The 20,390-nt window shown below is 36.9% G+C and overlaps 1 protein-coding gene across 1 annotated transcript in view; it reads right to left on the bottom strand.

The window, feature by feature from the left end:
* Positions 1-536: 536 nt before the first annotated feature.
* The window catches only part of LOC133515430 (uncharacterized), a 37,928-nt gene continuing 18,074 nt past the window's right edge, over positions 537-20,390 (bottom strand). The window contains exons 9-19 of the mRNA XM_061847976.1: positions 19,793-19,896; positions 19,251-19,367; positions 12,537-12,662; positions 12,217-12,318; positions 11,885-12,043; positions 8,304-8,399; positions 7,931-8,037; positions 7,599-7,746; positions 5,286-5,387; positions 4,869-5,000; positions 537-4,397 (exon numbers count right to left, since the gene is read on the bottom strand). Of these exons, the coding sequence (XP_061703960.1) occupies positions 4,242-4,397; positions 4,869-5,000; positions 5,286-5,387; positions 7,599-7,746; positions 7,931-8,037; positions 8,304-8,399; positions 11,885-12,043; positions 12,217-12,318; positions 12,537-12,662; positions 19,251-19,367; positions 19,793-19,896 (1,349 nt within the window). The 3' untranslated portion in view covers positions 537-4,241. The remainder of the gene's footprint in view (positions 4,398-4,868; positions 5,001-5,285; positions 5,388-7,598; positions 7,747-7,930; positions 8,038-8,303; positions 8,400-11,884; positions 12,044-12,216; positions 12,319-12,536; positions 12,663-19,250; positions 19,368-19,792; positions 19,897-20,390) is intronic.

A 20,390-nucleotide genomic window follows, 5' to 3' on the forward strand; every position in this document is an offset into this window, starting at 1 on the left:
ATTGTAAACGATGTGCTGATATTTGGTCAAATGAAAAATAATATTTTTCACTTGATAAAGTGTGGAAGTAATAGGCAACTCAGAGACAAAGTAGTTTTACATGTCAAATGTTGTGAAAGATGTGCTGATATTTGATGAATCGGAGAAATACTCTTGCTAGGGCACGACGTCCTGAGATCGGGCCATAGCGAGTGTGGATGTAATTGGCCCAATAGGGTTGTTTCCATCTACAAATCTTAGGGCAGAATTGTATCCCAATTAATTCTTTTGGATTATAAGAACCTGTTAAATTAATTCTAACATAAGGAAAGAACTCAAAATTTGCATGTGGATATTGTGGATAAAATGCAATTTTCTCATTCGTTTTTGAACAATCGAGAGGGCCTTTACCAGTTGGTGTGGTGAAAAATATCTTAGTCCTTTTGATATTCCTATCTATTTGTATTTGTAGAAGATGATATTGCACTGCATATATTTACTATAGGTACATCAGCACACTATTTAGCCTATAAGGAACAAAGTGAAAAAAAACCTGCTGAAGCCTTTATATAATTTATTGACTAGACTTAATAAAATGTATATAGCAAGGTAAAAAAAGAATTTTATAACTTATTCTATTACATATCATGCACATTATTGATCAATTTACATTATGGTTAATTTCACAAATAAAATATATTTTTAAAATCTATCACAAAATAAGTCTACATAAAATTCCAGTTCTAGTCTTCATTATTCCTAAAAATCAGCCAGAAAAGGATAATACCAAACTCAATTAATTAATTAATTAACTCTAAATAAATTGCATTAATAAGTATTATCATTTTAACCTTCTCAGAGATAATTAACTCCAATTAGAAAATACTTTACTTTACTCCAAAATACTTTACTCCAATTAGAAAAACTACCCAAGGCACTAACCCCCTTATTCATAAACGTCTACTAAAGTTACGAAGCCGCTAATAATCGTTTGTCCCTTTCCATCATACCGATACGTCGGAAAGGGACAAACGATTATTAGCGGCTTCGTAACTTTAGTAGACGTTTATTAATAAGGGGGTTAGTAGATAACTAAACTATGATTTAGTGAATAATTATATGATAGGGAATCGGATTGCAAATAAAATCAAATATTTCACAAGTATCAAACACACAGACTTACACAAATTTTATCTACACACATATCGTAAATAATGTCCAACATTACGATAAACTGTTTTGTTACAACAAATTTCTTATCTGTGATAATGTTGTTATTGCTTCATAACTACTCGTACATCGAAATCGATTTAGTTATACATTCAAATTTGGAACATCTCTCAAAAAAAACAATTCGTTCTGACCTCTATTCTAAAATCAGTCGAAATTTTGTTCGAAATGAAATGTCAATTGCATAGAATTTTGACAAATCTCACATGTTAGTTTGTATCGAATGATAGGGAGTGTGCATGAACTGTAGGAGGCAGCACAGGAGTAGTCAGATTTTTAGCGCGAAGCGTAAAAGTGATGTTTATTGTTCCGATGTAGCCCACAGGATGGCAGAACCTACCATGCACAAGAAAACACTTGATGTGCAAATGTACATGTATATGGTTCCGATTCAGGCCACAAGGCAGGCCCTCCAACGCGCACGGTCCCTATACGGAAATAGACCCCAGACTCTTACTTTATCTCTGAATTAAATAAAAACTACGGATGCGTGAAAAAAGTTTTCATTTACCGCCATTTGACGTACAGTTTATCTTTATTAGTTTTAAGTACAAAATGAATTTGTTTTGTTGTTTTTAAAGTAACTATAGCAAAAGTTGTGAGAGTCAGAATCGCGGGTGTACCTAAATAAAATCAAATGAAAAGCATACCATATTTTTGTACCTAATTTGTACTATTTAGTACCTCGTTTAAAAAAAATTGTACCTCACGGTACGTAAAGTTCTGATCAAAAAACAGGTCACCCGCCATCCTGGCAGTCAGAATGGCAGGTGAACTTTATTATGCTATGTTCCCGTGGTTATTGATAAATTCTATAAAAGCCAAATTTTTGTACCTTTTTTGTACCTTCATATTCAATTATAATATGAGTCATTTTATTTGTGCTTTCCAAGTTTTACTCATTTTATATTTTGCTTGCTATTACAATTTTGCAGGCGTTATAATTTTTCAAGTTATCGATTTAATTTTTAAGAAAAAACGCTAAGGTACAATTATTTTTATTACGCCAGGATTTAGTACCTTTAATGTTTAATCTGTTAAGTTCAAATAAATTAGAAAATCATGTCTTAAAAATGATTGTAATAGCAAGCAAAATATAAAATGAGTAAAACTTGGAAAGCACAAATAAAATGACTCATATTATAATTGAATATGAAGGTACAAAAAAGGTACAAAAATTTGGCTTTTATAGAATTTATCAATAACCACGGGAACATAGCGTAATAAAGTACACCCGCCATTCTGACTGTCAGGATGGCGGGTGACCTGTTTTTTGGTGATAACTTTAAGTACCGTGAGGTACAATTTTTTTTTAAAGGAGGTACTAAATAGTACAAATTAGGTACAAAAATATGGTATGCTTTTCATTTGATTTTATTTAGGTACACCCGCGATTCTGACTCTCACCAAAAGTTTCGTGTGAAATGAGCGATAAAAATATTTCGGTGACGCCACCACATATCCGCAAGTTCCACCAAGAGAGCAACGTTGGCTGTGATTTGGGTTGGTGAATATATCATAGAAAGTTTATAATATGCGTGTAGATAAAATTGTGTATGTAACTGTACATATAATTAGGCATTAAAACACTCGTGTGATCCTATTTAGAAACTCACTTCGTTCGTTTCTTAAACCCACAGGCTCAGGACCGCTTCGGCCTCAGTTTCATTTCGTCAACTTCTTAAGTAGTTCTCATTCGCATTTGGTCTACTGTTCCGATTCGCCAGCATTCCTATATCGTCACTTTCTTATCTCGCCCGCTTTCTTACGTGGGCCACTGTAGTAACTTGGTTATATTCCTAATTAGACTACAGTGCCGATTCGCCAACACTCCTAATTCGTCCATAGTGCTTACTCGTCAACATTCCTATTTAGACCACAGTGCCAACTCGTCAACTACATAGCATAGTAATAGTTAGGCTTGGGACTTTTGGATGCTCGCTATGGTTTTAGAATCGACGGAGTCGTCAAAGTCAGTCAAATATTTTTTTCGAAGTCAAAATGAAAGTGTGAAAATAAAACATGTTAGATGTCGTACTTTATACTGTTAAATCTGTAATAAACACGTTATTATATGACTGTAATTATTAAAAAAAAATATCAAGCAGATTAGATTGAAGAAGATATTTTTAAAATATTTGTTTCAGTTTATTTTTTTTGAAACACTGCCTTTAGACTTTACCTTACCGTTTATCCTAGGTCGATAAAAGAACGCGGACGAGTTGGCACTTTGGTCGAAATAGGAACGTAGACAAAAATGGTATATTGACGATATCAGATATTGGACGAGTTGGCACTATGGTCAAAATAGGAATTTAGACAAAATGGGGTATTGACGATATAAGAAAGTGGACGAGTTAGGAAGGTTACGAATTAGGAATTGTAGGGTGACGACATAACACTGTGGACGATTTATGGAGATGACGAAATGAAACTGGGGCCGAAGCGTTCCTGAGCCAACCCACACTCGTGTATTTTAATGCCTTTTATTATGTAGCAGTCACATAAACTACTATTGTATATTCAAAGGATACTGTAGAAATTCATTGGACTATTAAAAACTTATTGTCGTAAGTTGGTATTTTAAACAAATTTCATTATACTGGTAAATGTAAGACATTTCAAAGGTGATCGTGTCATTCACGATTCGGGTCTGACTCATATTGTCCTGTTATTAAAGGTTAGATTTGACAATCGACGCACAGGTGGATAATACGAACTATAACTAATTTGACTAATCAATCCAATCCCCTATTCTGAAATGATCACAATGGAATGTCACCTCCCTCTTTGGCATCCTATTAAAGATGACACTTCCCTTCGCCGTGTTTGCGAAAATATTCGTACTGTATCTCTTTCCACAAAATACAGGAGATGCAGTCGTGTGGTACTGATTTCACCACACCAAATGCCATTATAATGCCATAGATAGAATTTTGTAATGTGTTGAAGTGATTTTGTTTATTTTTTATTAGTAGTAGCGCATCAAGCCGCGTCTTGTTAGCCTCGCACCGCGTTGGCGGCCTGCCGTGTTATGTGCGGTTTTTGACCGAGGACACAGTGCTGGCGATCTTGGACGTGAGCTTGGCTATCATCTCCTGCACGCGCTTCATCTCCTCGACCTGCGTGTGCAGCCGGCACAGCCGGTTCTCGCGCTCGAATATCGTCTTTTCTAGATGCTTTATTGTCTGCAATAAAACAATAAATCCAAGATTGAATGTGAATGCCGCAGAAATATTGAAATTCAAATAGTAGAGTTAAACACTCTAGTTTTCATTTCGAATACGAGGAAAGCAAAATACGTGTATTAAAAAAACACGGCTAAGTACAAACTTACATAGAGCTTCTTAAGGGTACTTTCAATTAACAATTTAGGTATAAGTATCGTTATTTATGGAATAAGAAGTAACAATCAAAATGGTAACTGACAAAAAAAAAAACCATTTAAAACAATTTTTTTATTGCTTATCCCAAAAAATATTGTAAAAAACGCACTAAGAATGTAAAATGCTCTAGTGCTCAACGTCACCGTTTTCATTTTGAGTCCTCGAAGACCACAATGAAACAATGGTTGCGTCCTGAGACTACCGCTTGACGATGATGATGGGGATATTAAAAAATTATATTCGTTTTAACCTGCATATTTCTTAAGTACTCACCAATTCTCTAAGTTCTATATCTTTTTTAAGACTTCGCTCAAGTGCATTAACTTCTTCTATCTCTTTGGCTTGTGCCTTAACTTGCTCTTCGAACCGTATCAGCACAGCCGCCAGTTCATTGCACTTGCTCGTCTGCAACACAAAAAATGACCCTTAAAGTAATTAACCACAAATGTATATAAGCCTCATGGCAAAAACCTCGTATAATAAAATCTATTTTGAATAAAAACAATTCGATTCGAACAATTATTTTTAATTGGTTACGGCGTTAGCTAACGGCTTAAGAGCTCTTCGATGATGCAAATACGTAACACTGAGCGACATGTTTTAATACATACATTCAATATGTCTCACGTGAGTTTTGTTTTTAATAATATTTTATCGCATTCTATTATTAAAATATAGTTTCAAACATACCTCTTGGTCCAGTAACTTCTGCACTGCCTTGGTTTCCTGTTCAGCAGTCTTTAATTTTTCCTGGTTTTCTTTTTCGGTGGCTTTCATTTCATTTTCTAAAGTCTGCGATACAAAAAAAGGAATGTCAGAGACCATACTGATGTACCTACACTAAATTGTACTTGTTGAGGATAAAAGGTGAGAGTCAGAATCGCGGGTGTACCTAAATAAAATCAAATGAAAAGCATACCATATTTTTGTACCTAATTTGTACTATTTAGTACCTCGTTTAAAAAAAATTGTACCTCACGGTACGTAAAGTTATGATCAAAAAACAGGTCACCCGCCATCCTGACAGTCAGAATGGCGGGTGTACTTTATTACGCTATGTTCCCGTGATTATTGATAAATTCTATAAAAGCCAAATTTTTGTACCTTTTTTGTACCTTCATATTCAATTATAATATGAGTCATTTTATTTGTGCTTTCCAAGTTTTACTCATTTTATATTTTGCTTGCTATTACAATTTTGCAGGCGTTATAATTTTTCAAGTTATCGATTTAATTTTTAAGAAAAAACGCTAAGGTACAATTATTTTTATTACGCCAGGATTTAGTACCTTTAATGTTTAATCTGTTAAGTTCAAATAACTCAGAAAATCATGTCTAAAAATGATTTTTCTTAGGAAGATTTCTTTGAATTAGCGCCTAGCCTTTTTTAACGCTAAGGTACAATTATTTTTATTACGCCAGGATTTAGTACCTTTAATGTTTAATCTGTTAAGTTCTAATAGCTCAGAAAATCATGTCTTAAAAATGATTTTTCTTAGGAAGATTTCTTTGAATTGGCGCCTAGCCTTTTTTAAGACATGATTTACTGAGTTATTTGAACTTAACAGATTAAACATTAAAGTTACTAAATCCTGGCGTAATAAAAATAATTGTACCTTAGCGTTTTTTCTTAAAAATGAAATCGATAAATTGAAAAATTATAACGCCTGCAAAATTGTAATAGCAAGCAAAATATAAAATGAGTAAAACTTGGAAACCAAAAATAAAATGACTCGTATTATAATTGAATATGAAGGTACAAAAAAGGTACAAAAATTTGGCTTTTATAGAATTTATCAATAACCACGGGAACATAGCGTAATAAAGTACACCCGCCATTCTGACTGTCAGGATGGCGGGTGACCTGTTTTTTGGTGATAACTTTAAGTACCGTGAGGTATAATTTTTTTTAAAGGAGGTACTAAATAGTACAAATTAGGTACAAAAATATGGTATGCTTTTCATTTGATTTTATTTAGGTACACCCGCGATTCTGACTCTCACAATAAAAGTGTAAATTTATATGATACCAGCACCATGCTGAGATGAATAAATTTTGCTGCTCTCTTCGGTTTTTTGTTTGATATTGTTTGCTTTTTATTTAGTTTTTGTTCCACATCGCTTTTTACATTATTTATCTTTTTTATTTATTTAGGTATACCACGACGGTGGCAAACAAGCATACGGCCCGCCTGATGGTAAGCAGTCACCGTAGCCTATGGACGCCTGCAGCACCAGAGGCATTACATGCGCGTTGCCGACCCTTTAAAAACCTGTACACTCCTTTTTTGAAGAACCCCATACTGTAGCCCCTCGGGAAAACCTCGACAGGAAGCTCATTCCACAGCCGAAGCGTTCGCGGGAGGAAATTCCTCTTAAGCCGCACAGTACGTGACGATTTAGGTTCTAGGGTGTGAGGATGAACACCCTGACGACGGCTCTAACAGAGAACTGCCCTATCGCTTTACCTTCTCGTTATATATAACAGGACTTATTCCACTTACGTCAACTGCCACTTAGGTCAGATTTATGCTTTATTTCAATTAGGTCAGATATGCCACGACAACACACTAATAAATCTAATAATATTAGACTAATATCGTTCGAGAAATGGGGTCCAGGTCAGCTTTTTACCAATATTGGCTTCCAGGTAGGTCAGCCTCTTGTCAATATTGGATTCCAGGTATGTAAGTTTGCGGTCAATATTGGATTCCAGGTATGTGAGTTTGCTGTCAATATTGGATTCCCGTTTTGTCAGCTTACTGTCCATACTGGTGTCATGGTAGGTCATTCCAATTAGGTCATATCTGACCTAATTGGAATAAAACATAAATCTGACCTAAGTGGTAGTTGACGTAAGTGGAATAAGTCGCATAGGAACTTGCATTTTCTTTTGTTTGCGAATGCTTGAGTATTCGTTATTAAAACACTTGACAGCGTTTTTTAGACCACATCCCGCCCTTGGCAATCAACAGTTTGTTTACCCTTATAGGAAAAACTTACGGTGAGCTGGGTTTTGAATTCATTCTGCAATATCTCTTTCTGATTTTCATTAAGTATTTTTTCCGAGGCGACCTTAGCTTGGTACCCGCGAATGGCGCTCTCGGCATTCTCTAATTGTTTGAGCAGATTCTTGATCGTCGTTTTTAATCTAGAAAAATAGACACCAAAGAAAAAAAAACATATTTAACATCGTGTTTTTAATGTAGTTCGTTTGTGACTGCGATCATTATGCATTGACGTTATAAAATGGAATACGCTATAATAACATTTTCACATATTATGCTGCAATATGTCAGTTTATAATATTTTTTGTATATTGTGTGGCTACTGACTTTTCATTTTGCATCTGTGTAGTGTACAACACATCTTGCTGAGACGTATCGGTTGCTTGAAACAGCGCTAGAGAATGTTGTAGGGAAGCTATGTGTTCACTCGCTCCCTGAAATGATGAAGGTTTCCCGTTAATTCTCCATTTACTGGGAGATCATGCCGTCATAGCCAATTCTTAACAGCATATTATGGCGGCAGCTTTATACATCTACTAAATAAGTGTTCAATTAAACTAATTTGCTATGGTAATGTTTTTTACACCAGCCGAAATAATGTACTCCTTAAGTATGAAGTGGTATTGTAGTAGTAGATGTATACATGACTCCCTCTTTAATGATGTAAATTGATTTGTTTGGTAAAGTTTGCGTGGTTTACCTGAAGTGCTACGGTTTGTGAATGCAGCCTTTGTTCCAAACATGCCATTTTGTATCCGTACAATTCCATTACACTTGATGTGGCAATATCAGATACCTGTTAAAAAACAACATTAACGTCAACATAGGTCACTTCTTACAAGTGAGAATATATACATGGTTAAACTCATTCGAATAAAGTGTTTATTTTTCAGCACATCACAAGGCGGAAAAAATAATTGGACACAGGACTATATTAGCGTGCAAGGTAACATTGTCCACTATTTTATTTTTCAGAAGTTAACGTATTTAATCCTAATATTTTAAGGAAACGCTAGGATTACCCTTCGAGCAACGTCTTACGAGCTGTATTTCCATATGAAATCGACGTGGGCAATGTTGGCGAAAACCTCAATAGCTTCACCCGCATATCACAAAGGCGGAAAAAAACAATTTGGACACAGGACTATTTTAGCGCGCAAGGTAGACGCGTTTGCGTGTTATAGGAAACAAGCGGCATTAACACATTCACTGCCAGCAAAGCCAATACACGTTCACCGTCATACGAAGTCACGCCCACCTGGCACTGAACATGTTATGAAACAAGGTTTTAAAATGCTGACGGAAATTAAGAACCTATTCTCATGTAGAACTAAACTCCATTATTCTGCCACTGATATGTGTTAAATTGGTTAAATATCTAAAAGTGGCGCCATCTTACTGGGCGTCGGCTAGAGTTTGTGGCGCCATGGCTCGAAACAATGCCGCCATACCTTTGGCCTTTGATCTATTAGAAGGCGCCACCTTTTGATATTTAACAAATTTAACACATATCAGTGAAAGAATAAGGATCACAGTCAAATAGCGTTCTAAAAGTTTTAATCATATGTCGAAACATGGCAGTAAATTTTAATGTGGCTACAGTTTTCTTTGACAATCCACCTCTATTTCAAATTCTCTTTGCTATTTTGCTTATGACAGTAAAATAATGTAAATGATCGTATAATTATGATTTATAATAGTTACATATTTGCCGTGGCTTATATTTCAAGTTTTTTTTTTTAGTAAAAATACACGTCAAATACGCTTACCTTTTTTCTAACGCTAAAAAAACGGACTATAGACGAGAACATGTGCATATCCTGCGATAGTTATACAAATGTCTATTTCTTGAGTCATACTTAGTGATGTGCCGCCGAGAAATTACGCTCTTACCGTAATTTTCATTAGTGAAAATTACCGCAAATTACCGTAATTTACGGTAACTTACCCATGAGCAAAATAAAATTAAGATTGAATTTTGCTTACAAACTTTTGTGGTTTTTAAATATTTTTTACGTTATTATTATTAAGTGTAGTAATGTTATGTGACAAGTAGTTGATTGATATAATTAATAGTCTTATTTCGCCTTATTCGCATAAAACGCCGGTTGTCAACAATATGTCAGGACCTAATTCTCATATACTTCGGACATCTCTCACACCGCTCCCCGGATAGCCTAGAGAGAGTTATTATGACGGGAAAAGTTGAAAGCACCCGACCTCAGAGTCCTTCCCCTACTAGATGGTGTGCTCAAATCACTGCACCTATGCTATTAAAACTGCACTAAGCCATGCGTCTGGCGAGGAATAGAAGGCTATGGAGGAATCTGGTCTTCAACAGGACACGATGTCACGATCCTCAGCATTGAGGGACCGACTGAAGAAGAAGAAGATTTCGCCTTATCTTAGGCCTGGGCATGTAGAGCTGCATAACTTACATCCGCGAGAAGGACCGCGACTCGAGTCGACATTCCGGCAGCTGTCAAATTTGTCGATTTCCGTAGCACAACTGACACCCGCGACTGCAACAGTCGAGTAGAGAACTCAAAGTCGCGGCGCGACTCGTCAGTGTTCCCGGATGAAATCAAAGTGAAAAAATAAATGCTGTAAGTTGCGCTATTTCATTCATTCTTTGGTGGTAAAAAATCAAGTTATTTGTCGATGGTTATGTTTTTCGTGTCAAAATCAAGGAAATTTCAAATTTTGTCAACATTTCATTTCATTATAAGAATAAATATGGAAAATATGTAAGTAATAGAGCTTTATATACTTATTTTTGTAGCATTCAATAAAATTCATATTCCTTATTAATGTATGTTTAATTAAACTTATAATAATATATGCTTATAATTACTTAAAATTCCCGGAATTGTGATTATCGGTTTGGTTCCCATATTCCTATTGTAAATAGATTTTAATACTTTTCAGAATAAGTCACGCATTATCCTAGACCCCCAATGGAAGTTATTGTTAACAGAAAGGTGCCATCGAAACACTAGGCAAGAAGGTATCAAAGACGGGGCTCTGCGCGCTAGCTGTGCAATTCTGCCGTAAGCCTGACGACAAATATTTCTTAGCAGGTAGTAACCTCAGTCACTATATCTTAAGTTTTTCAATAAATTAGGTATAAGTAAATATTATTATCGGGAATCGGGATACGCACGAGAGTAAGAATTACCTATTTCTCCCCTAATGCAATCGCAGTAAAGTAAAAGCAACTCTCCATACACCTGACTGGCATCCTAACTAGCATCCTAAAATAGTTTTCCTGGTTACTGCAGGCAGACTCTTATTAAACACTGTTACATTTTTACGATTTAGGATTGTGAATTAAGTAGGATTTTACAGAACACTAATGTTGTGTTATGGCATAATATTAAGCTGTCGCAGTCACTCCTAAATAAGTTTCATATAGGTTTATTCGTGCCAATAATGGATGACGTGTGTTTTCATAAGTACTTATAATTATTTTGGATTTGACAAATGGAGGTGAAAAGCTTTGTTCATAGTTCTTGATTAAGTCACAATCATTTCTTGTTTTGTGAACAAACCGGTTCTCTTTCCAGGGTGATCTGATTGACCTACGATGGCGCATGTCGAAGAAAAAGAGAAATAGAAAAGAATTTTAAGTTAATGACGAAGATACTTAAACTAATTTTTATTGTACTTCTAGATGTTAATATAAGTTTAAAAATAAGAAGTCAAATATTGTAAGAATATATACTCGGCATTAAAATATTGTTTTTTTCCTGAATTCCTGTAATTTTTACCCGAAAAAAAAAATCTAAATGTAGCCAAAAAAACCTCGCGTGATTTGTGCCAAGCAACAATTAACTAAGGTGAAATAATAGAGAACTCACTTTATTTTTCGTTAGGCACTTGCCTCCTACCTACTTGCAATAAAACACTTTAAATTGCACATCTAATTAAATATTAGTAAAATAATTTAATATTATTGTGTATTTCATCCGTCACATCTAATTATATAATTGAATAAAATTAAAATTTCTTGAAGAAACTTTACCCGAGAACATTCGCGGGGAAGATTCCCTGTAATTAACGGTAATTTTGGTAATAAACTAGTTTTAACAGATTTTTTTGAAAATTTCTGTATATATTGTATTACCTACATAAAAATCCATTGTGTAAAAAATATGAAAACTTAGGCAACTTTCTCCATAATTACCCGTTCTGAGAACGTTACCGCGTAAATTACCCCAAAATTCTCTCCGTTCTCGTAATTTACGAGAACGGCACATCACTAGTCATACTTATTCATACCTTGTTTTTGTGAAGAGCTTCTGTGAGCTGGCGCACCAGAGCGTCGACCGCGTGCTCCTGGATCGGCGCGAAGCACGGCGCCGACTGCCAGGCCTCGTCCGACTCCACGGCGCGCGGCGACACGTAGCCCTCGGACTGCTTCGGATACTCCCCGAAAACCTAAAACATGAGCAACCGTCTTAGTACGACAGCAAATAAGCAAGAGGAAAGAACGTTCAAAAATAAATTACTGTAGTGAAAACCAGTTCGGAAATAATAAGCTTATTAAGTATTTGAATACGTAGGTAAATAAATATCACAAGGCTCTATAGCACAGCTATTAAGTAAATTACCTCATACATTAGATCACAAGGGAAAAGGTGGTGCCTAATCAGCTTCAGTATTTCAAGCCGCCGCGTTCCGTTGCGCAGACCCGTCGATAGCATTTTCCGCACCTGTCATGAAGTAGGTGAAGTAGGATATTAGACAACAATTTTTTGCATAAAGATAATCTTCTTTTTATTAAATATATATGGATTTGGTCTGTAATGGCACTAGTACACTGGCGACAATGCTCAAAGGTACTACCTGCGCCATTCAAGTGCACGTCTCAACGTCGTCTCGCCTCTGCTTGTAGCAATGGCCTAGCATATAACTTTGGTAGATCGTTTACCTGGTTGTTCCGGAGGAAACTCTTGAGCGCGGCGCCCCATGCCTGCAGTAGCGGCGCCAGCATCAATGCCGTATTGCAGCCTAGTATGGCCGCCTGTTGGCCCTGCTCCTGACCCACCGGCCCGTTCTACATAAAATTAAAGTACATAATAAATACACGTTGCAAGGGCACCGACCTTTATACAATGTGTTTGTGCACTTATAATGAAGCCGTTAACCACGTATAGTACGATGAATTTTATCGACAAATAATAAATATTATAGGACATTATTACACAAATTGACTAAGTCCCACAGTAAGCTGAATAAGGCTTGTGTTGAGGGTACTTAGACAACGATATATATAATATATAAATATTTATAAATACTTAAATACATAGAAAACACCCATGACTCAGGAACAAATTTCCATGCTCATCACACGAAATGCCCTTACCAGGATTTGAACCCGGGACCATCGGCTTCGTAGGCGGGGTCACTACCCACTAGGCCAAACTGGTCGTCAAATTACGTCAAAAACGTCGACAAATCACCCCCCATAACGATGTTTTTACTCAACCATTTTAAAAATGCAGCTTTTCAAAGTTTTATGGCGCCAAACACGACTGCACTTGGTTAATGTACCATTATCTGTCCATTTACCTAACGCACATTTAAAAAATAAGTACCTGGCCGACCGAGCTTTGCTCGGTTATAACTATTTATTGTAATATGGTGGTGTATAGGTGATAATCCACATAAACTAAAAAGTAAAATGTGAACTGACAATTATTATTATTTACAATCGATTTCTGTGTAGATCAGGAAGCGCTGGTGGCCTAGCGGCAAGATCGTGCGACTTGCAATCCGGAGGTCGCGGGTTCAAACCCCGGCTCGTACCAATGAGTTTTTCGGAACTTATGTACGAAATATCATTTGATATTTACCAGTCGCTTTTCGGTGAAGGAAAACATCGCGAGGAAACCGGACTAATCCCAACAAGGCCTAGTTTACCCTCTGGGTTGGAAGGTCAGATGGCAGTGACTTTTGTAAAAACTAGTGTCTACGCCAAATCTTGGGATTAGTTGTCAAGCGGACCCCAGGCTCCCATCAGCCGTGGCAAAATGCCGGGACAACGCGAGGAAAAATAAAGATTTCTGTGTAGATCAGGTGTTTGATTTCAGTGATCCTAAAAACTGATATGATCACATGAAGGGTTTTCTTTTTTTTATTTAGGTCCTTTTTCAGAATGAAAGGTGAAATATTAAAATATAATAAAAAAAATTGTGCCACCAAAGTCACACAATACGATCGGGTCAGAGAAGTGCCCTAAGACTATCACAGCTAAACATACCATAGATATTTCTGATAGGTTTTCAAGATGTCGCTTTTCTACATTGTCTTAGGTCTGGGTGTTTGTGCTACCTTCGTTGTTTCTGATTTCCATAACAAAAGTGCTTTAGCTACTTACTTGTGATATTATCCACATTAATTTGTTTGTTTTTTCGATATTCGTAATCTCAACCTTACAGCACTTGTCACAGAGTAACGCCATATATTGTCAATTTCTCTTATTACATAGCTCGTGAGCTATGGTTCAATTTAGGTCAATACGCATTGCGCGAGGCATAGTAGTTAGTTTTTATGTCATTATCGGAGAGATGGTGTCACAAAAACTACCCTAGAAACTGTATTTAAAATTTGTATCGGTAAATTTTTCGTTTTGCACTATTGCTTCATAAGTCTCAATAAAAATCTTTTTTTTTTCATATAAAATAAAAACTCGAAAGCATAAATCTTATTCACGTAATCAATCAGTATAGGTAAATGTTAGACATATTTATGAGAAATATATATTGTTATCTCAAACATTTTTTAACTAATTTAAACTTGTCTAAAATAATAACAATTAAAAAATTATATATAAACTTGAGCATATAAAAAAAAAAAAAAAACAAAAGTTAGTCACCGGGCGAGATTCGAACCCGCAATACTCGTTTCTAGCCGTCCGCGTCTTAACCCGCTGGACCAAACGGACAGTGGCCGGCAACACGAAATTAGCGACCATATTCTGCGTCGAAAGAAAAACGCATGAAAACTCGAAAACATGCGTTTTCCCAAACATAAGACTAATCTAGATCGATTGTATACCCCCAAAAACCCCCATATACCAAATTTCTGCGAAATCGTTAGAGCCGTTTCCGAGATCACAGAAATATATATATATATACAAGAATTGCTCGTTTAAAGGTATAAGATAATCATTCGATAGCTTGTAGTTACCTAGTTGGTTACTAAATTGTGTTACTGCAATAATCTTTCTCTACATAAAATATACGAACGAAAGTTGAATAAACTATACATTAAAATGAAGTACACAAAATCAGGAATTACATATGACAATATCATTCAAAATGGCCTCCTCTGGCCTTGACACAGGCCCTCAAACGACGAGGCCAGTCATCAATAGCGGCACGCACGATTGTCATGTCTAATTCCGTCACTGTCTTAACTATGGCCCGCTTGAGGGAGTCAAGGTTTATGTGGCGTTTAGCACATGCTTTCTCCTCAATAACCTGCCATATGGCATAATCCAGGGGGTTAAGGTCCGGGCTGGAGGACGGCTTGTCTTCGTGGGCAATAAAGTCAATTTTGTTCCTTCGAAACCAGGCGTGAGTTGTTTTTGCCTTATGTGCAGGAGCTGCGTCCTGTTGAAAGACCCATGATGGCTGGTTTTGAAATAGGGTGTGGCTTAAGGGCTTCACTATTGGTTCGAGAACGGTTTCCTGGTAAACTTTGGCCCCAGTTTTCACACCTTTTTCACAGAAATGAACCTGTGTTAGCCCTGAGCATGACACACCCAGCCAAATCATCACAAAAGAGGGATGATGGCCTCGTTGCACTCTCGGAACAGCCGCAATCGCCTCTCGACTGTTTTTTGAATACACTCTGTCATTCTGGCGGTTACAACATTCTTCAATGCTTAAAATTTTTTCATCTGTAAATAGTATTTTTCGGTGGCCATTTTGTGAGAGTCAGAATGGCGGGTGTACCTAAATAAAATCAAATGAAAAGCATACCATATTTTTGTACCTAATTTGTACTATTTAGTACCTCGTTTAAAAAAAATTGTACCTCACGGTACTTAGTTATCATCAAAAAACAGGTCACCCGCCATCCTAACAGTCAGAATGGCGGGTGTACTTTATTACGCTATGATCCCATGGTTATTGATAAAATCTATAAAAACCAATTTTTTGTACCTTTTTTGTACCTTCACATTGAATTATAATATCAGCCATTTTATTTGTGGTTTCCAAGTTTTACTCATTTTATATTTTGCTTGCTATTACAATTTTGCAATTTTGCTCGCGTAATCTGCGTAATAACTCGCAATAATAGTCGGAATGTATAGTTTTACCTCTCTGGAGATAGTCAACCATTATTATTCCCTTTGCATCCCAGAAAACAGATGCCATGATTTTATTGGCCGACAAAATTGCTTTTGCTTTTTTGGGAGGCGGAGATCCAGGACGAACCCACTGCTTCGATTGCTGTTTGGTCTCTGGTGTATAGTGGTGGACCCACGTCTCGTCGTAGTTACAAATCTGTCCAAAAAGTCTTCAGTATCGGCTTCATATAGTGAATTAGTACGGCGAGCGATTTTTTGTTCCACTGAAAGAAGCCTCGGGACCCATCTCGCCGACACCTTGGAAAAACCTAATTCGTTGACTATAATATTTTGAGTTCTTTCATAAGAGATGCCTATGATGTCAGCTATTTCCCGCACCTTTAATCGCCGGTCTTTCATTATCATTTCGCATATAATTGCCACATTGACCGTGTTAGTCACCGTTGTTGGCCTCCCGGGACGAGGGTCATCTGCGATACTATCTCGTCCACGGTTGAATTCAGCTGCCCATTTTTTCACCATCGTATATGATGGACAGGATTGCCCTAATGTACTTTGCATATCATCATAAATTTGCTTCGGTGTCAATTCTTTTTTATGCAGGTATTTAATCACAGCACGCTGCTCTAATTTCTCCATTTTCACGATATCTACCGACACGTAACTTTAAATATGCCGTAAAATTGCTTTTAAATATAGGTGCCAATTAAAATTTCGCGGGAAGACAGTTGAATAATGACAGTTCAAAATGGCGGCAGATAAAAGAAGTTTTTTTTTTATTTGGCCAGGCCGCGAATTTTCAATCCACCCTCGTATGAGTATTTAACCCTAAGAAACAAAGTTTCTTGGCACAAGTTCTTTAAGTATTGCACTAAGACACTTAGATTCAATTAAAAAAATATAATACTTCGTAAACGCTCTTGGTGAGAATAATGAGCTTTTTTAAAAAAACTTTTTATAGCTCGGATAGAGAATTAAATTTTTTAGTTTATATAGTAAACTTAGAAATATTTTATAGCTTGACGCAAGAATATTATTGTTTCCTTAGATATATAGGAAACACAAAATGTCTTGACACAAGAGTATTTACTTGGCTGGAGAACTATTTTTTTTCTGTGTAGTAGTAGTAGTACAAAAACGCACTGTATTTTAAAACTTTGGAGAAAGCCTTCAGAATGGGAAAGGTAACCTACACCTACTGTACTTAGGTACCTATTACTTACCCTAAGTAGGTATCTAAGTAGACTTTTGTTACTATATCTGCGTATAATAAAATAATGCAAAAGAATGTATCTGTCAGCCCAACTCAACCTCCACCTTTCAAAAGGCCACGACCGTAATACGAGTATTCTGTAGTTACCACCCTAATGTACGATTCCCATCGACTGGCTGGAGTCAGACCGCACCGGAGCGCATTTTTAATGTGCCTATACATTATATATCGCAGAAGCGATAGAATCCTTCCGGAGGCGTCTCCGCGTCCGCGAGCAGCCGACCGGCTTGCGGCCACATAAGTGTGAAATGCGATCCGACTCCGCCCGTTCGGTGGGAGTCGTAGTAGTCGTACTTAAATCTAACTATCTAAAAGAGGTCAGAGTAATTAAAATAACTTAATGTTTATGGATAATTTATTTCAATGTTACATTATTTGAGATCGTGCTTAATTTTCTTTAGATACTTAACAGATATTCTGACATTGTTTTGTGTATTTGCAATATGAGAAAACTTAAAAAACTAACGCTGCATCCATAGATCGCTAATACAAAACACGCAAAAATAACTCATTGTTTTTAACATTCGAGTGTCGTTGTATGGAGTAGGCTGCCAACTTGAGCCCTTCTATGTCCTCCGTGGCAGGATGGCTGCGCCCAGCAGCAGCATGCTTAGGTATAGGCGCCGTGTTTGATGACAGACTTGTGCATGTCATCAATCTATCTTCGAAGCCAGAGGTGCAGCAACTAGCCAGCCACAAGGAAGATATGTTGGGGATTATTATGAGATCTTCAGTCTTCTTCGTAAAGATGGTAGCTCATTAGCCAAAACTTTCGGGTAATCTCAATTATCTTATTAACAAAACGCCAATCATTCGTAAGGAGTTGTATTTAATTATTAGGTAGCTAATTATTTTTAGATATAATAATGTACTCCAACTTGTAACGACAAAGCGAATCAAGTTATGATTGACACATTGACATTTCCGACTTAAAAATAATAGTACCTGGGCGACCGAGCATTGCTCGGTTATAACTATTTATTGTAATATGGTGGTGTATAGGTGATAATCTTAACTACATTTTTTTACTACATTAAACTTGTCTAAAACAATAAAAATTATATATAAACTTGAACATATAAAAAAAAAAGTTAGTCACCGGGCGAGATTCGAACCCGTAACACTCGTTTAGCAGTCCGCGTCTTAACCCGCTGAACCAGACGGACAGTGGCCGGCAACACGAAATTAGCGACCATATTCTGCGTCGAAAGAAAAACGCATGAAAACTCGAAAACCACGCGTTTTCCCAAACATAAGACTAATCTAGATCGATTGTTTACCCCCAAAAACCCCCATATACCAAATTTCAGCAAAATCGTTAGAGCCGTTTCCGAGATCCCGGAAATATATATACATATATATATACAAGAATTTCTCGTTTAAAGGTATAAGATTTGCTATTTCTTTAATCTTAATACTGCGAGAAGGAGACAAAGTTATCGTGACTAGGGACGCTCCGTTTCTAAAGCTGACTATTCATTATTTTTCCGATTATGTTAGTACCGATTCAGTGTTGCCACGAAAGAAAAGTTTGTTCCAAGTATAAATGGCCACACTGGCTAAGTCGCGCGCGGGATGGCTCTCTCGCGAGGAATTCTTTTCTCGATCTGCCAACTTATGCTACCAAAATCGAGAAACTGACAGGTCGAGATAGAAATTTGTGACACGCGACTGTTGTTTCTCGCGGCGCGAGTTATCCCGCGTGTAATCAAGTGCTAGCCGTGCTGCTATGTTTAATTCAGGCTGGGTAGTTATTGCAAAAACTGCCCAGGGTAGTTAAAAATAGCGGTCATTACAGTTTTATTTTGGTTTTACTCCTAACTTTCATAAGAACGCGAACTTTTTAAGAACTTTATGGTAACCTAAATAAACCGGTTTATTCGACGAAGAGGGGCGCTCGCCGATAGATGATTAATTTCCTCGCCAAGTTTATTTCGTATCCATCTATCTTGGCTAATAGTATAAAAGTGTTAAGTTTCCATGGTTGTACTATTTAAGATGTATCTAGTATAGGACCTTGTAAACAATGATGTTGTTAAAAGTTGACTCACTTGTGAAGAATACTGCAGAACGCTGTATAGAATCTTTTCATACGCCTTCGGCGACACAGCCCTCAAAACTCGTTCTTGCGTCGAACCCGTCTCACACAGGGCACCTACCACTTGCAACTAAAATAATTAAACATCTATTAAACTAGAGAAACACTGATCTAATGGCTAAGGGGTAACTAAAAGACTTTCCAAACGAACACGCGCAACTCTGACAGGCTCGGTAACGTATGGAGCTGAAGCTGTTGTATGCGACAGCTTTGAGCCAATTTGCTCGGAGTTTTAAAAATACCATGATATATAAAAGTGTGACATACATTGGAACCTTTAAAATCGCGAGGTAATTGCCTCGCAAAGCATTTTGGTCTGCGTAGCCGTGCCTCGGCCGAGGCAAATGCACACGTCGCTGTAATACCTCAGGTGAGATACATCTACACAGACCTAGCTGCTCCGCGCGGTTCCTCGCGACTGCCTATTCACTAGCTCTCATTGAGATATATTATCACAATGATCATTTTCAAGGAAAGATAACAATTACAATTTACCCATTGCAACCCAGCTTTCCCTGGTTCTAGCGATGGTGGCACTAGAAGCCCTGGTAAACCCTCGCTAATCATCAATGTTAACTCTTCAGGTAGTTGACCTTCATCTGTAAGAAAACATTAGCGAGCATGTTTATCATAAACTAAAGTACTCAACAATATTAAGGTGGTTCGATTTTCATACAAAAAACAATCGCTATTTATTAATTAATTACACAATATTATTACATAAATAGTTGCGCATCTATCTACTTTCGAATATTCATTTGCGCTAAATTAATAGAAAAACTTTGTTTCATACAGAAATCATGCAAAAATCAACGTTATATTTTTATAAATTTTACTCATGTGTGTGTGACAAATGTCGTGTACAAATACATTGCGGCGTTGCCACTCCATGCTTCGGACGGCCATCGGCGCGACGTTGCGATGTTTGACGCGTTTATAGCTGACTCTGTCGACACTGACACTCAGTGTGACCAGGCGTACAATAATTGTCGTACATGTACGATAATTTGGGCCCCGGTATGACGTAATGTTCCAAAGAGCATTATCGTACTAAAGTACTATAATTTCAGCCCTTGGATGATGCCACCTTAAA

This window comes from Cydia pomonella, chromosome 1 (assembly GCF_033807575.1).
Source record: "Cydia pomonella isolate Wapato2018A chromosome 1, ilCydPomo1, whole genome shotgun sequence".
Lineage (NCBI taxonomy): Eukaryota > Metazoa > Arthropoda > Insecta > Lepidoptera > Tortricidae > Cydia > Cydia pomonella.